Here is a 23,488-nt window from a genome sequence, read left to right as displayed (position 1 = left end):
GACTTAAATATTCTTTTTAATGCTTTGGTTTGTGCTTCCAAAAGATTTCACCCTAAAAGTAAAACAAGAAAGGGTTGAAATAATACAAAATTGTGGAAATAGACTTATACTGAAACAAATAATTTTGAGGAAGAGGGCTAGTTAAGTTTAAAATATCCTCACTCCACCAGTGTGAGGTCACCCTGTGAGTTAAGGCATGCAAGGAAGAGCTTGTCCTTAGAATTAATAAATCCAGCATGACAGCTTTCCAGGGAAAATACCTTGCCTCACTCTGTGTTTGAAAAGTTTGTGGGCTCAGTCCAGGCTCCCTCTGGCCAGGAGATCACACTCAAGGAGAAACATAAAAATGCCCTGTAAGTCCAGGAGGAAAGGAATCGTCTTTTCCAGGTCATCTTTTTCTCCAAACTTAATTAATCTAAAAGCATGCCTCATTTGGTGATTTTGCCGCATTACTGTTTGGAGTTCATTAATAAATGCATTAAACAGTCTTAAAAGTTTCCAAGAGAAGACAGAGCTGGGAAGTGATGAGAAACTGGAAGCTCGGATCAGGGGCTGGAACTGGTGGGACAAGGGCACTAATACCCAGGGAGAGGCGAAGTGGGAAAGACGGGATTACAAGCCCTTGAGAAGAGGAAAATTAAAAACAGAGAAGGAGCTTGGGGAAGGCTGGACAAGAAAACTTCTGTTGTAGGAAAAGGAGCCATGAAGCATCGGAAAGACTGGGGCACAGGGGAAAGGGAGATGGCAGGAATGAGGAGGCTGGGACTGGGATGAGAAGCTGGTGAACTCGTGCTGCAGATGATTGCTTAAACCAGCTAGAAAGTCAGAGCTGTGAATGAGAAAAGGCTTTGGACAGATGCAGAATATATTAAGCTTGGTGAAAAGACTACATTGCTGTTCAGAGCCTGGAAGGGAGTCCAAGACCCTCAGATCTCACCAATTCTCTGCTGCCAACAAAATGTTTATGAACCCATGGCAAAATGTCTGTGTTTAGTCCTTTTCTGGAATTGGGTGCTAAATGATCATAGACGGTATCAGTCACTGCGCTCAGGTATCCATAGAGCTACAGGTGGCCTGCAAATAAAGTAAAGAAAGAAAATGTTCGGGAGGATCTTTTTCAATCAGGAAGTGGATAGATTCAATAGAGGCCATTAAATCTAGCGAAACTTTGGATGAAAATCAAGAAATGAAGCTGCTTATGTTTTAACAAACAAACAAACAACCTCCTAAATGAAAGAACCACAAAGCTTTGACCATTTTGGCTTTTGTCATTCATTGTTATCTGGAAGGAACTGCCAAAAATGTAATATTCCCTGTTGGTAGGGCTTCAGCCTTTGTGAGACTTGATAGGCTCCTGCAGGGAAAATCAAGGCAGTCTCTGTTAAGAATGAACTGCTCTGTGCTGAAAGACTCCTGCAGAACACAGGGAACAAAAAAAGAAGGTTTCAGTTCTTAACATTGTAGTCTGATGGTTTTGGCGTGAACCTGTTTAAAGAATTACCCTATATAATCACTGCAAGAGAGAACCTGAAGAGCGTCATTTAGCAGGACAGGCCAACATAAGAGAATGACACTTTTCTTCAAAAAAGTTTTACAAGGGAAAAGATGTACAACAACTGAAAAGGGAACATGCCAGAATTAGAACTTTAGATTTAGTTTTAGATTTAGAGCTGTTCTTGCTTATAACCATCCAATTTTATTACATTAGAAATATCATGGGTAGATTAGGAGCTTCAGATTCTGGACTGCCTGTCTGTAGTAAGCAATAATCCTGATTATCTTGGCCTCCACTTCATCTTTTTTTTTTTCTTTTTCAGTCTCTGAATTATTATGGGGCTGTATAGAAATCCATTCAAGGATGGAGTAGATGTAAGACTATCAATTATTGTTGAAGTTCATTACTGCAAGATTGAGAGGGTGAGATGGCAAGGAACAATATATACACCAAGTTTAACCAAATCACAATTTTAGAATCTTGAGCTGCTAACCTCATATATTGCTTCAGTACTAAGAGTTATCTTTTATGTTTATGTATTCTCGCATCTATGGAACCGTATCAGAAATGTTTTTATAATACCGTCTACTACATTAAATCGTCTAGGCCTTGATTAAAACCACCTAAAATTAATAATTCATGGGTAGTATCATAAAAGATATCATGAGAATAGAAAGATATTTCTGAGTGCTCATGGGAACTAATTATGTTTGCCATTTCTGATGGAGACATACACGTTATCTTGCAAGAGTACAGGTCACTGGCTGGTATTTAGAAGACAGCATTATTCATCGGTCCCATTGGCTTCATCAAAAAGCTGTGTTTAATGATTATTTTAAAGAACAAATTGCATTTTCTGACATTAAAAATCAATATATAGAAAACTCTTGAAGTGATAATTTCCAAAGGAATTCATAGACTAAGAGGAAGTATGCTAGAGGAAAAAAAAAGTGTGATAGGTTGAGGCGGAGCAAAATTGCATGTATCTCTTTGTTTAAAGATGGAAAAGAATCATAATAAAGAAATAATGAAACAGAAATCAGGACTGCCTGAGGATAGGTAGCTCCAGATGAAATAAACCAGGTAGAAGAAGGTTGATTCAAGGAGAAAAGCAAGGACGAAGTGGTTAGAGATTTCATAATTGAATTAATTTGAAGATATTCTCAAAATAAAAAGGCTTGGGGGTTTTTTTTTCAGTATTGTAGTTAATTTAATGTGCTGTTTCCAATATAGCCAAAGCAATTAGCTTATGTCAATCATTAATTACAGTACTCACCAAAAATAACAGTTTGAATCAAACCAGGTTATGAATTGTACTGAGAAATCTTTAACCAGTGGAACAACTTTCTTCTTTTTTTTTTAGGGTAATCTCTCTGAAAGCTCTGAAAGTAAAGAGCTTCAAGGCTGCCTTATTGTTTGCCAAAGTTCAGTTCTGAATACATTTTCACAGATGACCCATGCATCCCTAAAAACTTGGGGAAATGCTGACCAAATGCAGCTGAACATAAAGAAATAAAAACTCAAGGCAGTGCTTATAGGTGATCTGTCATTTTCAATTTGGTATTTTGGTATGTATCAGTATGGGTTGTCCTTGTGCTAAAAATACATTTAAATATTAATGGAAAAGCAACCTACTTGCATCACAAGTGATTCTTCAGGCTTTTCCAAGCATTTCAGTTTTACCAATCTCTCCTATTCGTTTTCTGACAGTTTAAGGAGGTTACATCTGCCGTTAGCATCTCATTAACATTTTATTTATGTACAAACACCCAAAGTTTGCCATAACTGGTTGGTAGTGCCATAGAAACCTGATTCCAGGGGCTAAACCATGTAGGGGCTTAGCATAATAACCTTTTACCTGAGCAGGGCACAAGTGTGTTTATTCCCATTATTCCTATTGCAAACCTACTTCACAGCCTGGTACAAATTGGAGATAATGCACAGCAGAGGTCTAGATGTAGAATAAAATTACCGGTAGTCAAGCCTCAAATTGTGTAGTCAAAGAAAGAACACACTGAGGGAAAACTAATCTTAATATCCCAATACTCAAGCTGTTTGCCTAAAGTATTAAGTCTCACATGGAGCATCTTGTCATATTCAGGCTCACCAGTAAATGGAACAGTAATTGATCAGTGGTAACTTGTTCCAGAAGGCACTTCTCATTCAATAAGGTATAATCTGCACATAGGAATAGGCTCTCTTTGTAAAGAGCAGTAACGGGGGGGCGGAGGGGGGAAGGAAGGAGAAAGAGGGATAGGCACAATGTTTTGTTCCTTCCCCACGGTTTTGGGGTTTTTTTTGAAAGCACTTTTTATTGAAACAAATGTACACAGCAAACTTTACTCCTTGCTGACAGAAACTCCTTGAGCACCTATTTACACGGTGCCAACCTCTATCCTAGGCTACTCTCATGCCCTTCTTAAATGTTGTATGTGCTGCAAATCACTGAACCGCTAAAGGCTAGTGTTCAGTAAGCAAGTGCTGACAGCACAGATTCAGCCATAGCACTTGGTTACAGCACCCTTCAGAGAGTGAAATTTAAGACTAGTCTTCCTCAAGCTGACTCTTTTGATGCCTGCTAATGTCATGAATGCTCCTTATCCAATAACAACGGCTCAGGCAGTGATCGATACGAAGCACATTTTATTTAAAAATTCTTGCAAGAATGGGTGTCCCAGCAAGCAGGCACACCTGCATTCCTGAAATAACTTCTTTTTATTCCCTATTCCCGGCCAAAGTTTCCTTTCCTTGTTTCTGCATTGGCTAGGTACTTCAGGGTTTACAGCATATGCGATTTGCCTAAAACTATTTACATTTGCTCCGCCTCTGTTTACTTCTCCCCATCATCCCTCCTAAACCCTTTACTTCACCTGTTTATTTCTTCTCTTTTTTGGTAATGTTACCCACGGTTGCCAGTCTCAGTTAAACATTCATTCTCCCATTAAACCGGTATAGACTGATTTCTCCTTTGTCTAAGGGATGAGCATTCTTGCATGTGTCCTGATAAGTCTTTGTATTGTTAATCATTCCCTAGCTGCATCATTGCAGACTGGCCAAGTTGTTCCTCTGCAAAAAAAATACTTAAATTTTTCTTACACTAAGCATCATGAATATTAATTGTCTTGCTGAGACCTGTGACCAACCTTTGTAAATAAGGTACTTCATTCTCCAATCTGTCTGGTGGTTCCTAAAATCAGTAGTGTTGTTGGGGAGAAATATGAAAAACTTGTTTATGCTTCTTTCCCAAAGTAGACTGTTACTCAGCTACCTTTTAGGCAAAGTAGGTCTCAAATGTGATGGCTGTTCTGTATATGGTCCATTTGCAAAGGTGTGTGTGCTATTTAAATGGGACCCTAACTATTTGTGAATTTCCCACTTTTCCTTCTCACAGGGCTGAATCATATCTCCCTAGCTGGTTATTTCTAACCTGTTACCATTTTCTGCATGTGGTATTTTCTCCCTGGTTTGCATTCAGATTCATCTGTGGAAGCAAAGCACAAGGCAAAGAGACTGCTGGCTATGAAAAAAAACAAAAATCAGAGGCTTAAATTAAGACTGCCAGTGAATTTTTTTGACTGCCCCTTGGGTACCTCATTAAACATTTATGCGATCCTAAGACCTTCAGAAATGGAAACATGCCTACACTTTCTTCTTCAGAAGACTTAATTTGAGTGAAATGTAAATAATGTAGGTCCCATACTCTTTTCATTAGATGACCAGTACTGACAAAATTCTGTTTGCATATGTAAAATTAACGTACACGGGAGAAAACCCTCAAAAGTGTCTGTTGGCCAGTCTGTGGAGTGCACAGAGTCATGAGGGACCTTGCATGCTGTGGATGCCTAGTAGCAGTGGTCCCAAAGTGATACCATTAAGATTGGCAATCCATCAGTATTAGCAAGGCATTCATATAGTTGCAACATGGACTGCAACGCTTCGAGCCTGTCTCATGCTCATCCAATTACCTTGTAAATATGTGGCATAAGTGACTTAGAAACCTGTACCTCATTGATTTGCAATAGAGAAAAGCGCTTTTGAAAGTGCTACAACTAATACTTAGGCCGCAGTCCGCTAGAGTTCACACCTAGTCATTCAATGGAAGCAGGGCACGGTTACAAGTCGCAGGCCTGCGAGGGCCAGCAACGAAGGCTGTTCATGCAGAAACAAGCCGTGCCACCAGATGTACGCAGGAATGACGAACTGCCAGCCTCCAGCCTTTCCATAGTTATTCTGTTCCACCGGTGTAGCTCTTCAAATTTTTAGCTGAGTCCTTTCACATGAATGAAACAGACTTGGCCCTTTAAATCAAACGTGCATGAAAACTTAGTGTTTTAAAAACATTTGGGGAAAAAATAAATCACACGCTCTGCTGTTTGCTTCTATGTGCAGACTGGAGCTTCATCCAACACAGTAGCACGGTCATTAAATACTTAACAACTGAACAGATTCTCCCATATTTAGCCACTCCCAATTCTTTCTCTTATAAATAGTTGGTTGAAGTTGCTGAATTTCAAAAGTCTTTGTACTGTTACAGTCAGAATTCATCTTATGTTCCCTTTAATTTGCACATATCTGACATACAATCCTCTTCACACAGTGCCATTTGAATAAGTGGTTAATGATGATTCATAGGTTGAAGTACAGAAGGCCACTCCACTCCCCCCAAAACTCATACATTTTTAGGTAATTGCATGGGTATTTGCAGTTGAGGAAAACTGGAACCTATAAAGTAATAATCAAAGATGTTACCGTATGCTCTTAAAAAAGTTAGCATAGTTGCAAAATAAACCCATAGTTTGGTCATTACACAGAACTGCTTTTCATTTGCCAAGAACTAATTAACTTCTGGCATCAATGGATGTTGATGTCTTCCTGCGCTATAGTTGCTCCACTCTACAATTAACTATGAACTGTGAATGAAACATCACCGCCGTGTCACTGAACCACTGACCTTGCTCATCCCTTTCTTCAGAATTTTACAGGAGTCCTTTCTTCTCTCTGCAGTTCTTTGTGGTCACTCTTACTATTCTAGATCATGCAGGAAAAACACAGAAAGACATGTAGGCTCTTGCGCAGGACTGAAGAGAATGATTAAAAGGTGTTACTGAAAGGTGTTCAGGGAAAACAGCTCTATGTCTTCGTTTGCAACAGGATAGCATTTTTCTGACAGTGTGTAATTTAACAGAAGCCCCTTAAAAATTCAGTGCGTGGTATTCTCCTGTCATTTAAATATTTCACACTGCAGTATATCAGATAAAGAGAATTCATCAATACGCAAAAAACAATTCATAAACAAGGCATCCCTATTGCCAGCAAGGGATGCAATATCAAAACAGCAAGGAGAGCGATATTAACAGACTTGGGCTAAATCTCTGTTTTGATGTCTTTAACAATTATGAGTGAACACTATTGGCAGGTTAAAGCCAAGTTTATCGCCAGTTGAACTCAAAGAAGGAAATACTTTTGATGAAAAGTAGTGGAAGTCTGAGTATGGAGTTCAGGAATAAAAAATATTACTCATAAATAGAGATGAACAGCTGAGAAGCAGTTGGATTTGGATGCAATTTACGCTGGCTTTTTCATTTGTCACAAAGGAACTGGGAAGTACCAAACAGACTGATGAGGTGATCCAGGAGGGCAGTACACTAAAGAAAAAGGGCTAGTAGAAATCAGGAAAAAAAAAAAAAGAGCATTTATGTAGCACAGAATTAATTTATTAACAGCACATTACAATGAAGGCATTAGGGGATGTGAAGGAAAAAACATTTCATGAATACCAGAGATACAAGCTAGGGAAATTAAAAAAGGCAGTAGGGGTGGCTTGTTTATAAATACACATTTGAAAAGGTGATATCAGTGAAATTTGAAGAAACAAAATAGTCATTGTTGGTCATGTAAGAAGGACTGATAATAATCTAGTTAAAAAGGCTTGAGTAGGCAAAGAAGGAGGTAAAATGACACCCAAACATAAGTGGCATTACCTTTTTCCAGTTGTCAAATGTATTGGAAGTAAATAAGCATGAATGCATATGGATCAATTTTTTTCTTTATTCTACCAAATAAACCAGCAAATAGAATGCAAGCTTGCATCTGTTACAGACTGCCAAATAGCTCTGGAGAAAAACAAAATACATCCACCTATAATGTGAAGTGAAAAATAGCTTTGCCTGAAGGACTATGATACAAAACTCCTTTTGCAAATACCTTGGAATTTCTTGACCTTACTCTTTACAATTTCTTAACTAAAAAACGCATGGTCTGTAGCTTGCAGGAATTTGGTGTGAGATAGAAAGTTAGAGTGTAGAAGATAAACTATTATAGGTTTTTTGAATGCAAGTAGTCACTTACTGGTTTTATGTGTGGAAAACAGAGAACACAATTTAAGAAGGATGCGAAGGTCCTTGAATGCATCCAGAGGAGGGCAGCAAAGCTGGTGAAAGAGCTGGAAGGAATGTCTTATGGGCAGTGGCTGAGAACTCAGGGTTTGTCAAGTTTGGAGAAATAGACTCTGAGGGTCGACCTCATTGCTCCCTACAGCTTCCGGAGGAGGGGAAGTGGAGAGGGAGGTGATAGGACGCGTGGGAACGGTTCAGAGCTGCTCCAGGGGAGGTTTAGACTGAATATTAGGAAGCATTTCTTTACTGAGAGGGTGGTCAAACACTGGAACAGGCTTCCTAGAGAGGTGGTCGATGCCCCAAGCCTGTCAGTGTCTAAGAGGCATTTGGGCAATGCGTTAACTTTTGGTCAGCCTTGAATTGGTCAGGCAGTGGGACTAGATGATAGTTGTAAGTCCTTTTCATTTGAACTATTCTATTCTATTCTATTCTATTCTATTCTATTCTATTCTATTCTATTCTATTCTATTCTATTCTATTCTATTCTATTCCATTCCATCCCATCCCATCCCATCCCATCCCATCCCATCCCATCCTATCCTATCCTATCCTATCCTATCCTATCCTATCCTATCCTATCCTATCCTATCCTAATGTTACCAGCCACTTCCCCAGCAACAAGCCCTTCATAAAATCCTTCTTTACTTAACATACCCTTTAATAAGTTGATAACAATAGTTTAAAGAGCTGACCAGGGATTGCTACTGCCCATTTGTGACAAGTCCTCAAGGAAGGCTTGAGGGGTAATAAAACACTTTTTTTTCCCCTCCCTTTAGAGTTTCAAAAACCTGTAAAGAAAATGACCCAAGTAATTACAGGCTTTTTATCCTGGCGTTGGTCTTGAGCAAAGTTATGGAAGAGCTGATCATGGAATAGATTAATACAAAAGTAGAGGATAATGTAATTAACACCAATAAACATTAATTCATAGAAACTAAATCCTGTCAATCTAGCTCCATACTATCTTCCAATCTTATACATTTGTGGTGATATAATGTACATTTGTAAGACATGTCACTTGATGCAGTGTGACAATTTGATTAAGAAGCTACAGGGATAAGAAAATCATTGTGGCACATATCAAATTATTAAATTTTGACTACCTGGTAAGATGCAAAACATAGCTAGAAAAACCATTATTCATCAGGGCCTTCTGTTGAGATACTATGTCTTCTGGCCTGATGTTATTTAATAATTTTTGTTAATGATGGAGAAGCAACCATAAGGTAAAGACTCATTAAGTTTATAGGTGCTACAAAGGCTGAGGGAGTGGTCAATAGCAGGTACAAGTCAGGGTAGAACACAGTTCAGATAGCTTGGTAGCCTGGATTCAGGTGCCTGTAGGCATTTCTGTATTACAGAATATATATTCAGGATTGAAGCATGTATTTAGGATTGAAGCCTCTGGGTTTTGCTTTCCTGGAATTGGAGACCTGCCATTCTAGGTACTACAGGTATATAGGCTCTGGGATATTTCTTGTCAATTAATAGTTACTTTAAAATATACTCCTTGTTTGAAGGTATGGCCAAAATAGCAAGCACAGATTTTGGATACGTATTCAGAGAGAGATTATTCTCTAGAAGAAGGGCATTTATATTATCTCTATATGTTATCCTTATGCAGATCCTATTAAAATAAGACCTAATTCTGATGGCTGCACTTCAAGAGTCATTTTGAAAAGTTGTGGAGTGCAACACAACTGTGAAGATTTATTAGAGACTGGAAGGAATTCCTTGTGTTAAGAGACCATAAGTATTTACCTTGCAGGATAAAGGGTAGTTGATTACCGTCTCTAAATAGCTGCATGAGACAAAAGTGGTTAAAAAGGGTTCTTCGTTCTAGCAAAGATGTATTAAGACTCAAGGTCTGAGTTAATGCTAGATGATTGCAGAATAAGAAAAACCCATCTGTTTTTCACAGTGAGAATAATAAAGCATTGAAAGAACTTCAACTCTATTGCTGGAAATTTTTAAATGAAGATAGGATGCCTTTCTAAAAGATGTTCTACTTTATCCCTAACTTTTGGGTTTGCAGCAGTGATTACTTCAGGAAAATCTTATACCATGCAGAAAGTGAGACCAGATAATCACCATAGCCTCTTCCAGAATGCGACATGATCAACAGGGATGGGCTTCCAACAGTGAGATGCTATTTAAAGCTTTCAATAGATTATAAGGAAAATTGGGCCACAAGAGCGTATGCTAGGGACAGTTGAGGTGACCTAGATGTCAGTATGGATAGGAAGAAACAGGCTACCCCATTCCATGAGTTATGAAAGATGTCACAGTACAGTCACAATGGTGAGGCCAAACTCACGAACACTTTAATTAAACAAAAAGAACACCAGGTCAAGCAAAATGTCGCATTTTTATTATTATTTTAAAAAAATGTGTAAAATTAAATTCTGAGAAAGAAAAAAAAGAACATTTTATTTGAAAATGTTGAAATGGGACTTTTTGATAGCTAATTGAAAACTATTTCAACTGGTTTTGGAATTACAAGCTAACCAAATCCAGTCTTATGGGACTTCATAACAAACTTCAGTACAAAGGGGCCTCCTCCCACAAACAGCAGCTCTTATCAGCAAGAAATTCAGTCCTAGAAATAAATGAGAAGTGATCAACATTGACAGATGACATAAACCTGGGGGTTCCCAGGCAAGTTGTGGTGCTTATTAAGAGGAAAATGAATGCAAGAGTCATTAGTGTTGTATATTCTTAGACCTCCTACAGTATTTGGTGCTCTGTGGAGCGTGAAGAGTGTTCTGTTCAAAAAGCATTGCACAGCTCCCCATCAATAAACCCTTTCACAAAAAGCTTCTTACATAAATGACACTCATTTTCACTCTGATCCTGCATCTACTTTCACTGACACAGGCAGATATGGTAATTTATTATTGTTTTTACTTCGTCTGCTATTGTTCACTTTTATTCTTCAAGCACAAAAGAAAAGCTATACGTGGTAAATAGCAACACTTCTTAGGAATAGTGAGTAATGGATCATGCATGCTACACCATATTTGTATATTGATTTTCTCTCAGATTGATGCATGAATGCAAATGGACATTATGTGGGTAACTTTTCTACTGTTAAGGCAGAAATTGAACTGGACTAGTAATCATGGATCGAAGTCTTGCTTACGGTATTATACATTTTTATACCCATTATGTGGCTTGATGAAACTGCATTTTTTGGAGGATTTTCCAATATTACTTGTACATTACAACAGCCAAATGGTTTTCATTAGTACGCTATTTGAAAGAACACACAAAATGATACTTCATCTTGTAAAACAAAACTGTCATTATGCCTAAAGATAATAGGCTTGAACAGCTTGAGAGCAATTCTGATGCTTGTAATACCGCATAGATGAGTAAGAAGCCATAGCTTCACATAGCTTTTGTTGGAGGAGAGTATAATATACACCTATATGTATAGGTGTATTTGGCAGCACAGCTTGTGTAAGTATATAAATACGTAAGTGTACAAATAAATAAAACATTCTTGATCATGCCACCAAACACTATAATTATTTTTTTTGCCAATTTCGTGTTTTTATAATTAACTTTGTACCTCAGTTGTGTTCATGGACACTGATCCATCTCCCGAGTGCATTCAAAGCACTCCAGACACTTAACAGAAGACATGGGCTACGGCTACAGACACTGAAATGATTACAGTTGAATCAAAAGTAGCTGGTTTTGAAAGTGCTAGTATGGCATGTAATGAATTGGTTAGGGTACAAGCAATATTGACTAGTAGGTTTCAAATGACAAAAAGAATTTAAATGTCAAAAAATGGTTATTTTATTTATTTAATTTCTGTTCTTCATAAAAAGTTCTAGTACACAACTGGTGTATGCCAATAATTCCGGGGAAAAAAAAAAAAACAATACAGAGGAATTAGATCTTTGAACAAATTCATAGGTTTTCCAGATTTAATACTAAATGCAAAAATTAGAGGATGAAATAACTTCACGTGCTGGAAACATAGTCATTAACTTCTAAAAGCAGGCAATAGCTCATTTAATAAACCTGTAATTTCATAAAAATCTTTTGAAAATGCTGCTTGCATCAAAGAAAATGAAAGTTCACTATCTAAGGAAGAACAAGCAGAAAAAATGCAAATTTTTTGAGGGTGATGAAAAAAATTTATAGCTTGAAGTAAAAATGTGTTCCTCAATATTATATTCCTCTTGTTATTACACAAGAAAAAAAAACCCCACAACTTAATGTCTTTCGGTTCTGATAAATCAGTTAGGACAAAGTCTTGGTCTTACTTGACTTTAAAAAATCTGTTGCCTTCAGACAGCCTGGGATCTGGTCTTTGCTTTTCACACTCTGTCAATATTTGATTTTTATTATGCATTCTTATGAATATGTATATACTTATAATTGAACATGATTTCTACAAGCACAAACAATGCTGTTGGCATTGTGTTTCTTTTTTTTTCACTGTATACTGGTATAGTAATTTGTTTATGATAATGGGAAACTTAAGCAATGATTTGTCACTCATGGTGTGCATGCATTTGTGGAAAATTTGCTTTTCAAGTGTAAGTGCTGAAAGCCAAATCTGGGCTAGACTGTACTTGTACAGGCACACACACACACAGACACACCCTGATAATGCCAAAGGCAATTATGAATTCAAAAACAGAGATGTTTGGACACAGGAAGCTTTTTTGTTCTGTTTGTTCAATGTCTATTATATTAGATCCATGCCTGTGACTGGGCATCTCACAGCTACTATGGCAATACGTATAAAAATGACACCTCTGAAGACCTGTATGCATTTCTTGTGTGATTAAACATGCAGCTTATGCAGAAATGATGTATGTAACGAGTGCCTGTAACCACTCCAAGAACACTCAGTTTATTTGGGATGAGGTGCAAATACCATCCACGGTATCTTGGTTGCTAGGTATCACCATGAAGATACCTAAATGTCAAAGCAGCATAAGGGAATCTAAGGCAAGCCCTTAGGTGACAGCATGACCTCAATCATTTTGTTCTTCCTTTTGGCTTGGAAGCATTTGTCCTAGAGTGCTATGGAGCAAAGATTGTTCCTGGAAATGAAAACTGTTGATTCATGCTGATTCACACATTTTGGAGGAGTCAGAATAAGACTGCAATCAGTCCTCAGCATTTCTTCATTGTTTATAAAGATGATGAAGAAGATACTTTCGTGACTCTCATTCCTTCTACATTTCTCTTCAAGAGAAGTGCAAAATCCTGTTTTCCCCCTTGTCTTTTCTGTTTTAATAATAGCTCCTTTTGGAGTCATAACCACCTGTGAGGTCATTCAGCTGTTTCTTCTACCATTTTGCCTAGTTTTTGGATCTTCTAAAGTTCAAACCTCCTTCATATGTGGCTGGAGACCAAGTCATGTTAGGATGGGATACCAGCTCTGTAGACACACCAGCTGCTGAAGTGTTAGTAATAGGCAGTGTACTTTAAGAAATCATGATCCACCTGTTTTCATTTTAGTAATGCTGGTAAGAAGATAGCTTGAACTTCCACTGGGCATGTCCCTGAGGAGTTAGGATGATGGCTTGGGATGTGAAAAGGCCTAGTTCACATGACTCTTCGGTGTGATTTTGAAGAAAATTTCTACTCTGAATGAAGCAGGGTTGGGTTTCATACCACAGTCTCTGTTTCTGCCTGGTTCTGAGCTGAGAATATTCTTTCCAGATAGTGTAAAATCTGGAACCTGAAACCGTCACTTGAACTTGAAACTTGCACATCCTCAATTGACACCAGCACTCCCACGATAGCATGCATCATTTCCAAAAAACCTCTTGTGCGCATTTTGCAAAAACTTCTGTACGTAATCATGTTGATGAATATTTGTTTTTCCAATGGTTTTATTCGGCAGCTGTCTGACCAATGTATTCAGCAACAGGAGTGGTCTCCTGCTTGAGCTAGTTTGTTCTCAAATATTACAGTTCTACCCTGATAAATGTCTGTAAATGAAAGCATTTATGATGTAAGGACAGCATCCTGGATGACTGATAGGCAGTGGCCAAACCAGTAGAAAATTTTCAGCTTACTAAGAAAACAGAGAAACCTAGTTCAGGAAAGAAAAAATGAAGCTTTGGGAAGCAAAGATCAGAAAACAGGTTAGAGGGAAATGAAGAGCGAATAGCAGGATTAAATAGGATCTTTTCTTGGCTTCCAAATAAAAATAAAATTTAGAAAAAAAAAGCACTGAAGATTAGAAATTTAGTTTGCTCACTATTAAGTAAATTTAATTTGTTAAGATAATAAGGAAGATACCTCAGTGTACTCTGTGGTCTTGCTAATCAACAAAGTAATACTTGTGACACACTGTGGGAGTTCTCATTCTAACGACTAGGACTTTTTTCTGTAATCAAACTCTCGTAACAACACGGATAAACTCTGCCGCTCCTCATTATTCTGCAGTTCTGGTGATGAACAATTAGTGTGTAACCTTCACTCACATGCTGAAATTGCTCTGCATATGCACTGTGGTTTCATATTGCAGTCTTTGTAAAGTCACTCTTTGTTTAATTTTTTTGTAAGATAATTGGAATTGTAACACTTATTAACCTCAGAGTATAATGAGAGAATAAACGAAAATGTGTAATAAGATAGTACAGCATGATCTGAGTAAATAAATGATTTACAGTATATAATTTTATATTTTTAAAAGATTTTCTTAAAATCAAATAACAAATTGCATTCTGCTTAAACATTTCACCTCTTAAACAACACCTAAGGGAGTTGTTCTTGGTGCAATGTAGGCAAAATTCTGGCAATTCAGTCAACCATGCCCTTTGTCCTCAAAAGACAAACGAAATAGACTATAGATTAGCACTGTTCATTAAAATCCGCAGCAGTTATTCCTTTAAAAATCATTATTGTTCTAAATAGTGTCCTACTTTCAAACTAGAAACTTAAGCTAATGTAAGTCCTATGGGTCACAGACAGCAGTCATCTTGGTTTCATGGGAAGTATTGCTACACTATTCCTATTACTCCAGATTTGCTGCCTCAAGGAGCATCTTTTGCTCTCATTATAGAAAACTGGTCAGGCACTATTTTGCCTCAAGGTAATTTCCATTATTTCAGTGAACTGATGGTCTGATGGTTCAGTTAAAACTTAGTTTTCCTTCCTGGGAAATTATTTAATCTGTTAAAAAGGAAAAGTCCTCTCCAGGTTTAAAAATTTTTTTTTTGGTATTACCTATTGCAGTGGTCCCTCACTAGGCAATCACCATGTGATTACTTTTAAACGAAGTACATAGATTTAATGATATGAAGTTTGGAAGGCGGTTTTTCCCATCTTGCCTGCACTGCAGGGCCTTGTCACACAATCAGCCCCAGCTCCTCTTCTAGCGGTGGCAGTAATGGCAGGTGGAGCTCGGAAGGCTGACAAAGGAGCAGGGAGTCACTGTGCAGGGTTCTTGAAAGCTTTTTCTCTTCTTTGGGTTACTCATGCCTGCAGGACATACAGAACGAATTGTAGGTCAAGTCTTTTAGAAGAGAGGAGAATTTCTTCGTATAAATTATTTTGTGTGTATAGAGAAAGTCAGAAATGTACATACCGTGGCAACTTTCCTTTAAGCTGCAGACAAGTGCTTTTAGATACATAGAGAATAATTACTTCTGGAAGGAGTAATTTAGATAATAATAATACTAATAATGCACTTTGGAGTAGTTCAATGAGGAAAGTAGCCATAGCACATCCGTGCTGGCTCTTCTGTATGCAAAGAGATAATTCAGGAATCTCAACAGAAGTTGACTTAGCTGAGGATAGAAGAACTGAAGTGATAATTTAGTTGATAATTGTAATTTACTGTAGCTATTAAAAAAATGCATTCAGTACATGTTGTACAGAAACATGCTTGCCTTTGACAGCAGTCACAACATTGGTGCTTCCAGTTGGGGCTCTGCATTCAGCAGTGGCAATTTCCTCCTTCTACTAAGCATTGTCATCAGCATTCATCGTCTCTGAGCTCCATCCTTTCTAAGCATGGTCAGAGTACTGGAGGAGAACCAGCAAACTCTCCTCTTACTTCCACTTTGCATCAGTAATTCCACTGAACCAAATTGTTCTCCCAGTCTCCTGGCATATTATCCATCCTTGTGTCCCCGTAACTTAAGAGCAGAGCACAGAGGGCACAGTATAAAAGTCCATGTACACAGCTGCTGCCTGCATGACTGGGTCTGCCTTCTTCATCGTGAGAATTTTTGTATGGATCTCAGACAAGAAATTAGATTAGTGGCTAAATGAATGCAGCCACTCACTATTCTAGAATTTCATTTTCATTGGGTACTTCTTAGACATCTATAGGCCTTTCTTGGATACTTGTGAATTTGCAGCTCCTTGTAAGATTTGACCAAGTCACAGTTCCTTTATTTAACTTGCTGGAAGGATGTTATGTAGAGAAGATGTAAAGTTCTGTTCTAAAAAACAGCAAGAGAAGAAAGGAAAGGAGGAAGGAAGGAAGGATGGAGGGAGGAAGGGAGGGAGGGAGGAAGGAAGGAAGGGAGGAAGGGAGGGAGGGAGGGAGGGAGGAAGGGAGGGAGGAAGGGAGGGAGGGAGGGAGGAAGGGAGGGAGGGAGGGAGGAAGGGAGAAAGGGAGGAAGGTGGAGGAGCAAACAGAGAAGGAGTTGTGCATGTCCTCAAGGATGAAGGCAACAAGTTTAGCAATGAAACAAAGGTGAAAAATAACTAAAATAGCCTTTGAAAGGTTAAGAAAGTTATTATATTCATCTAGGATAACCTTAGCACCCTCATAGAAGTAGCCCAATTTAGCTTTCACCATGGAATCAAGGGGTGTGATTGACTCCTTGGATCATCTGCAAGTGTCTACAATGTCTTTGTCCACATCTGAGTGAATCGCTCTCATTTTTTAGTCACGGGAGAGAAATAGAAATGTTTCAGGAACCTTCTTCTACTATACCTTTAAAACAGATTAGACAAACCATATACTAAAAGTGCCAATTTCTCTTCATTAAGTATAGAAAGGAGGCACACTGTGCAGGTCATCCATAGAATTTACCTTCTAGATGTCTAAAGGCAAATGCATCCTGTCTGAAAGATACTGAATCAGTTTGTGACCAAATGTGATAGAATCATAGAATCATAGAATCGCTTAGGTTGGAAGGGACCTTTCAGATCATCTAGTCCAACCATCAACCTAACTCTGACAAAAAACATCACTAAACCATATCTCTAAGCACTATGGCTACCCATCTTTTAAATACCTCCAGGGATGGTGACTCAACCACTTCCCTGGGCAGCCTGTTCCAATGCTTAATAACCCTTTCAGTGTAAAGATTTCTCCTAATATCCAATTTAAAGCTCCCCTGGTGCAATTTGAAGCCATTTCCTCTTGTCCTATCGCTTGTAACTTGGGAGAAGAGACCAACCCCCACCTCTCTACAGCCTCCTTTCAGATAGCTGTAGAGAGCGATAAGGTCTCGCCTTCAGCCTCCTTTTCTCCAGGCTAAACAAACCCAGCTCCCTCAGCCGCTCCTCGTAAGACTTGTGCTCCAGACTCCTCACCAGCTTCATTGCCCTTCTCTGGACCCGCTCCAGCACCTCAATGTCTTTTTTGTGGTGAGGGGCCCAAAATTGGACACAGTACTCGAGGCAGGGCCTCACCAGTGCTGAGTACAGGGGGCCGTTCACTTCCCTAGTCCTGCTGGCCACACTGTTCCTGATACAGGCCAGGATGCTGTTGGCCTTCTTGTCCACCTGGGCACACTGCTGGCTCATATTCACCCGGCAGTCGAACAAATGATGATGTACTCTCTATATCATTTAATCTCTGCCTGAATTCCTGTCTGCAAAACAGCTGAAATGCACCATAATTCTCTCCCACTCTCAGTTTATCAGGTTTATTTCAGTCAGAGACCTTGGAAGCAGGGACTCTGCCTTACTTTCCCAGAATCTTACTGTCCAGTATCTAGCCCAACTCTCATTTGCTGTGCTGGGTATCACGATCATACTGTGCAGAGCAGCAGTGACCTGTGTGTGTACTTGAATTTTGTGTATCACGTATCATTGTGCACAATGAGAAGTCTGCAGATTGCTCTGCTTTATACCATTCTCAAGCAACTTATCCATAGACGTGCAGTACTAGATAGAATAACTGAATAAGGGAAAGGTAAAGGCTTGGCACATTTCCTATAGAGTCTTTGATTTGCTTTTTGGCTCATCCTTCTACCTTGACAATGTATAAAACATTACCATTTTTTTTTCCATGGTTCTTGTGTTGGTTCCTGTCAGTAGAGGCATTGGTTTACACAGCCTCTGACTCCTTACACCTCTTTTCTATTAAATGACCTCAGTTGCTGTGGTGTAAATTTTTGTTTGAGGCAGCAAACCAGGCTAAGGAGCTGATGCAGTCTAACAATAAGCCAGAAGAACCAGTGGTTACTAACCCACATCAGTTCCCTGGTGCCATTCCCTGCACGGGGAAAAGTGCTGGATATTAGTGGAATGAAAATAACCCTTAGCCAGTGAACAATGCACAAGGCTCACTGTGTCATGTTGTACTGCAATATTTCCTTCTTGTAACAGCAGTGAGCTCTTTCGTTAAAGCTCTGCCCCTCAATGCCAAATACATGAGGCTTCTGAAATGACTGTCCAACTTCTTGGGGTCACGCGCTTTTTACTGGCACAGTACTCTTGAAAATGTACACATTCATCTAACAGAGGCATGATGGAAGCATCCACAGGCTGATCAACCTCTTTCAAATATATCTATATCAAACTGATGTACTTAGCATGTAGACAATTTTCCTTTTGACTCATTGTTCTTGATTTCTTTCCCCAGATCCCACTCTCAGATTTTTATTTACCTTTGACTTTGTAGGCTATGGTAGTTCACTCATTTTGTAGTGGCTATCAGGGATTCTTTTGGGTGAAAGTTATTCTTACTGAATTAATTTCTTTTCTATGTAATATTTAGCTATAGTCAAAATATCAACTGTATTAAATGCTTTTGTTCATATGCTCTCTGTTACTAGAAGATTAAGCTTTAATTTGTCTGAGCTCCTTATAAACCCACTATGCCTCTGCTTGGGTGAGTACTGTGTACGTTCCTTGGGGGATTAGTCCCTCTGTGCTACAAATATCCTCAGTCTTCCAATGTTTTGCTGTAACAGGGCATACTTCCTACCTATTGCAAATGATGCACTCTGCAAATACCGTATTCTAGAAAGCCAAGGTTTGTAACAAGAAGCAATATAATCTATTAGGTCAAGTCTGAAGTACTCAGACAAAACCCCTTAAAAGTTCTCAGGCATATAAACTCTTCTTCACATCTGAAATGAAAGCAACATACTTCAAGCAAAGTACAGAAATTGGTCTCAGTTCAGTTTCATTATTGTTAATCACTGTGACGGTCTGAGAGAAAAGGATAGTTTAAATCTAGGAAGCTGAGGGAGCTGTTAGCAAGGAGGGAGGTGATAAGGTCGGTAGCCTCCATTGAGTAGAGAGAGAGGGACAGATTATTATCCCCTGTAGAGTCACAAGGGTTAGCAGAAGAGATACTGTGAAGAAAATCATATAATGTGAGGTAAGCTAGCCTCTTACTAAGCTCTTGATTTTATGATTTTTTAGTATCCAGCAGAATAATAAACTTTATATCCAAGTTCACCTTCTGAAGGTTTACAGGTACTACAAGTGACCACAACTGCTTTGAAATGGAGGAATGCTGACAAAACCAGACTCTTGACTTTTAATGATATGTCATTTAAAAGGATGCAGTCTGACCTCTCTTACCAGTATTGAGGCTCTAGTATCTATAAATGACTTATATGTAAAGACATACTCCTGTGCATGCTGTACTTGCCATAAAGACCATGATTCACATTTCAAAAGAAGATAACAGAAACCGCTCAAATACGAAATTAGGGCAAGGAAGATACAGCCTGCAGAAGGAGGAATTTTGTGTGGCATGGTTACAGAAGCTGGTGAATGATAGTAGCTTCATGTTTGTGGCCGTGGAGCCGTTCAGAAATATCAAGTCTGGAAAGCCAAGACGCCTTTCAAAAATTTACTCCTCCAGAATGATTACTGAGAGCCTCTTCCTGTCCAAATAGGTCAACATTTCCACAGAGACCTAAAACTACAGGAAATTAGAATGGAAAGGTTTGTTTCAAAAAAAAATATTTCATATACAGTGTTTTTATGAAGCTCAAAAAATTAGCAGCCCAATGAACAATCGTCTGTGTCTCACCACAATGTCAATTTATTTTCTGTGCTATTATTGCAGGTGATTATGTAGTCATGACTATATACTTCGACTTAAGTAGAAGAATGGGATACTTTACTATTCAAACGTACATTCCCTGTATATTAACAGTTGTTCTTTCCTGGGTATCCTTTTGGATTAAAAAAGATGCCACACCAGCAAGAACAGCATTAGGTAAGTTGTTAATAATTCCCTTTTCTGCTTTTTTTGGTGTAGTTCCTACACTATCATTTGAAAATATCATCTTCCTTTCAAAGAGACCACTAGCTATATGCTGTGGATTATCGCTAACACATCTTGCAGACACAGATCTGCTTATCACTGAAGCCTTTGGTTTTCTGCCCTTAACAGGGTAATTAAAAGTAAACTATGCTGACCCTTTGGAATGGCACTGCCACCTATTTTGCATAATGTTCTAAAATTAATGTCTGTCTCCTTGTTCTCACTATGATATTTTAGTGCCATTTTTCAAGAATAAATTAATTGCACTGCTGGCTTCCTTCCCTCCTGAAACTCTCCCCCATGGGGCATTATGTCTTATATATACAGAAAATGGTGGGATATAATAATATTAACCCATTCAAAGTGTTTTAGCTTGCATGCTTGAAGTTAAGAGCCACACTAGGTGTATAGATATTTTTCATAGTTTGTGGAGATGTACTCTGGTATAGGTTTTTTTGTCAGCTCATTCACGTCAGGACCAGCATGTGCATTTTGGCACCGTGCTTTAGGATACACTTAGAAACGTTGACCATTTATTCTTATGTCTATAGGAAAACCTGCAGGTTTTGCCAGCATTGAGGGCATAGGGCTGTATAATAGCCAATGATAGGTGTACATCAGAACTGAAGGAAAAACATTTTAGCCGAGACTGTGGTTGCCAGGGCTGCAAATACCAACTGATTCAGAAATCTACCAGTCTAGCAAAAAGGGGAGGCTGTGTCAAGGTTTACACGTCTATTTCCAAGCATACAGGTTACCATTCCCAGTTATTCATTGCGTCCTCCTGCTGGAGTTTGTCACTATCTCCAGTCAACCAGATGGACCCTCTAAATCATTTCAGTTTGAAAGAACAAATTATTAAAAATTGACCTGCCTGACTTCTTGAACTGAAATCAGATGGGAAGCATTCACAGGAGCAAACTGAGTCCCCAGGCTTGAGAAGGTGATACTGCTGTGAGGAAAGAGTGGAGAGCAAGGGATGCAAACAGGTTGAGCCTCCTTGGAGGCCATATGAAGGCAGCCTGCAGCAGGCATGGTGCTGCCGAGTGCTTCTGTGTGCTGGCAAGCCTTGGTTCAGCCACAGTATAGGAGAGGACATTTGCACAAACCGAGTCTGTATCCCACTCCCCTAAACAACTTTTACCAGAAATGATGGATATTTATATGTGAATCCATTTATGTTAGCTCTCTTTCAAACACCATGTAGAGGTGCTCTACGTGATCTCAGGAGGAAGACACCTTGTTTGACAATGCAACCTTTATACAGCGGTTGTTCAAAATGACTTGTCCTGCTTCTGTCTGCCTCTCTCCTGCACTAATAAATCTAAGCAGCCACCAGTTTTGAGGGTGCTGTGGTTTCTAGCATAGACCCCCTGAAGGCCCTGAAGAGGAAAATAAAAATGAAGGGCTAAAGAGATTTTGAAGCCCATTCACACTGAACGAGATTTTAGCTGCTAGGTCTCTTGAACGTGTCCAGAAGTCTGATCCCACTTTCTAAATCCTTCACTCTCTCACAAAAAATCTACGGTCATCTATTTAGGGCTACAAGGCCCAGGTTACAAACATTTTTCCTCCCAAAACTTTCAATGCTTCAATAGCTTTATAGTAACTTTCAGCTGAATGACAGAAGACATACGTTACCAAAAATATCCTCTAGGTGTAACTCCCTCACTACTCACAGCTTTATTTAAGCAATGAAGCTATATGCCAGCCATTCCTGCTATAACCCTTAGGCATCTTCCTTGAGGGGAGTTCTAGCAACTGTAATTCTTAGTGAGCGACAAGGCATCCTTCCAAACCAAGAGCAGCTCAGGGACTTGGAGCTATGCAACAGGATCAGTAGAAAGAAAAGTATCAGAGAACCTGTAATAAGATGACTGCAAGCGCCATTGCTGGTTCACGCTTTACAGATAATTCTGTATGAAAACCCATTTTGTGTGAGGTCAGCACAAGACCGTAACCTGCTGGATTTGCTCCAGGAGTTTGTAAAATTAATAAATGTAGATCTTCTGACCATTATAAATCACGTGGCATCATTTGTGTCCGGTTTTCTGAGGTTATTTTCCAAGAAGGGAATATTCAGTCCTCATTCCCTTCATGTGAGTGCCAAAGTGCCTTTACACTGCAGCTCCAGCAACACGACAGACCCTAAGACTTACAGTTATTCTGTGACCCCCTCCAAGTCCAGGACAGCACGAAGACAATACAAAGGTGAGGACAGAGCAGCTGTATGACTGCCTGTTCGTGGCTGTGTAGACTTGCTTCTGATGGCCAGAAAATTGAGCAATTGAATCATAGAATGGTTAGAGTTGGAAGGGACCTTAAAGATCATCTAGTTCCAGCCCCCCTGCCATGAGACACCTCCCACTAGACCAGGCTGCTCAAAACCCCATCCAGCCTGGCCTTGAACACTTCCAGGGATGGGGCATCTACAGTTTCTCTGGGCAAACAGACCTCTAGTGTACTTCTCTGCTGATCTCCTTTTTTCTTAAATTGGGTGACTCGGTGGACATAAGAAAAGATTGACCATACTCCATCTTTTTTAACTAGGAGTTTGAAGCACCATGTGTGTGCATAAACACACCCTACCATTTGGGTTATCCTTCATAATGCTTAATAGAAAAGGGAGCAAAGGCACCCAAGAGTTTGCATTACTAATTTTCTGGAAGCAGTGTTCGTACCCTGTCTTTGAGGGAAGTTCCTCAGACCACACAGCTCTGTTTGCCAATTAATTAGACACAGAAGTAGGTTAGATCACTAGTCACAACAGTGTGACTCTCCCTGCCTCACCCCCTCAGCCAGTGGGAACTTCAGGCAAAAAATGCATTCATATACTGAGGTCATGAATTTGAAGTAAGAACAAAAAATGAGATGTTCCAAGGCTATATTCAGTGGCTATCGTGACTAACTCCTAAAACTCTGATGAAGAATTAAATTGCTGGGCTAAAATATCGTTTTTTATAAATAAAGTCAAATAACAAGAAAATAATATATACATGAGTCACCTCTTTTTATGCAAAGAGCTCTGTTGCTCCCAAAAGGGCAATGACCTGTTGACTCTCGGGATGCGGCAAGCAGATGTTCCCAGTTTACTGTAGGTCTGCTTGTATAATGCAACCTATAAATCTGTCTGAGCAACAG

The 23,488-nt window shown here is 39.1% G+C and overlaps 1 protein-coding gene across 3 annotated transcripts in view; it reads left to right on the top strand.

The window, feature by feature from the left end:
• The window catches only part of GABRG3 (gamma-aminobutyric acid type A receptor subunit gamma3), a 332,476-nt gene that overhangs the window by 291,873 nt on the left and 17,115 nt on the right, over positions 1 to 23,488 (top strand). For all 3 annotated transcript variants that reach the window (XM_074608205.1, XM_074608195.1, XM_074608213.1), the window contains exon 8: positions 20,147 to 20,299. In XM_074608205.1, coding sequence (XP_074464306.1) covers positions 20,147 to 20,299 — 153 coding nt within the window. The remainder of the gene's footprint in view (positions 1 to 20,146; positions 20,300 to 23,488) is intronic.

Source organism: Larus michahellis, chromosome 1, assembly GCF_964199755.1.
Source record: "Larus michahellis chromosome 1, bLarMic1.1, whole genome shotgun sequence".
In the NCBI taxonomy this organism is placed as follows: Eukaryota; Metazoa; Chordata; class Aves; order Charadriiformes; family Laridae; genus Larus; species Larus michahellis.
Note: the sequence above shows the minus strand (reverse complement) of the source record. Positions and strands in the feature narration are given on the sequence as shown.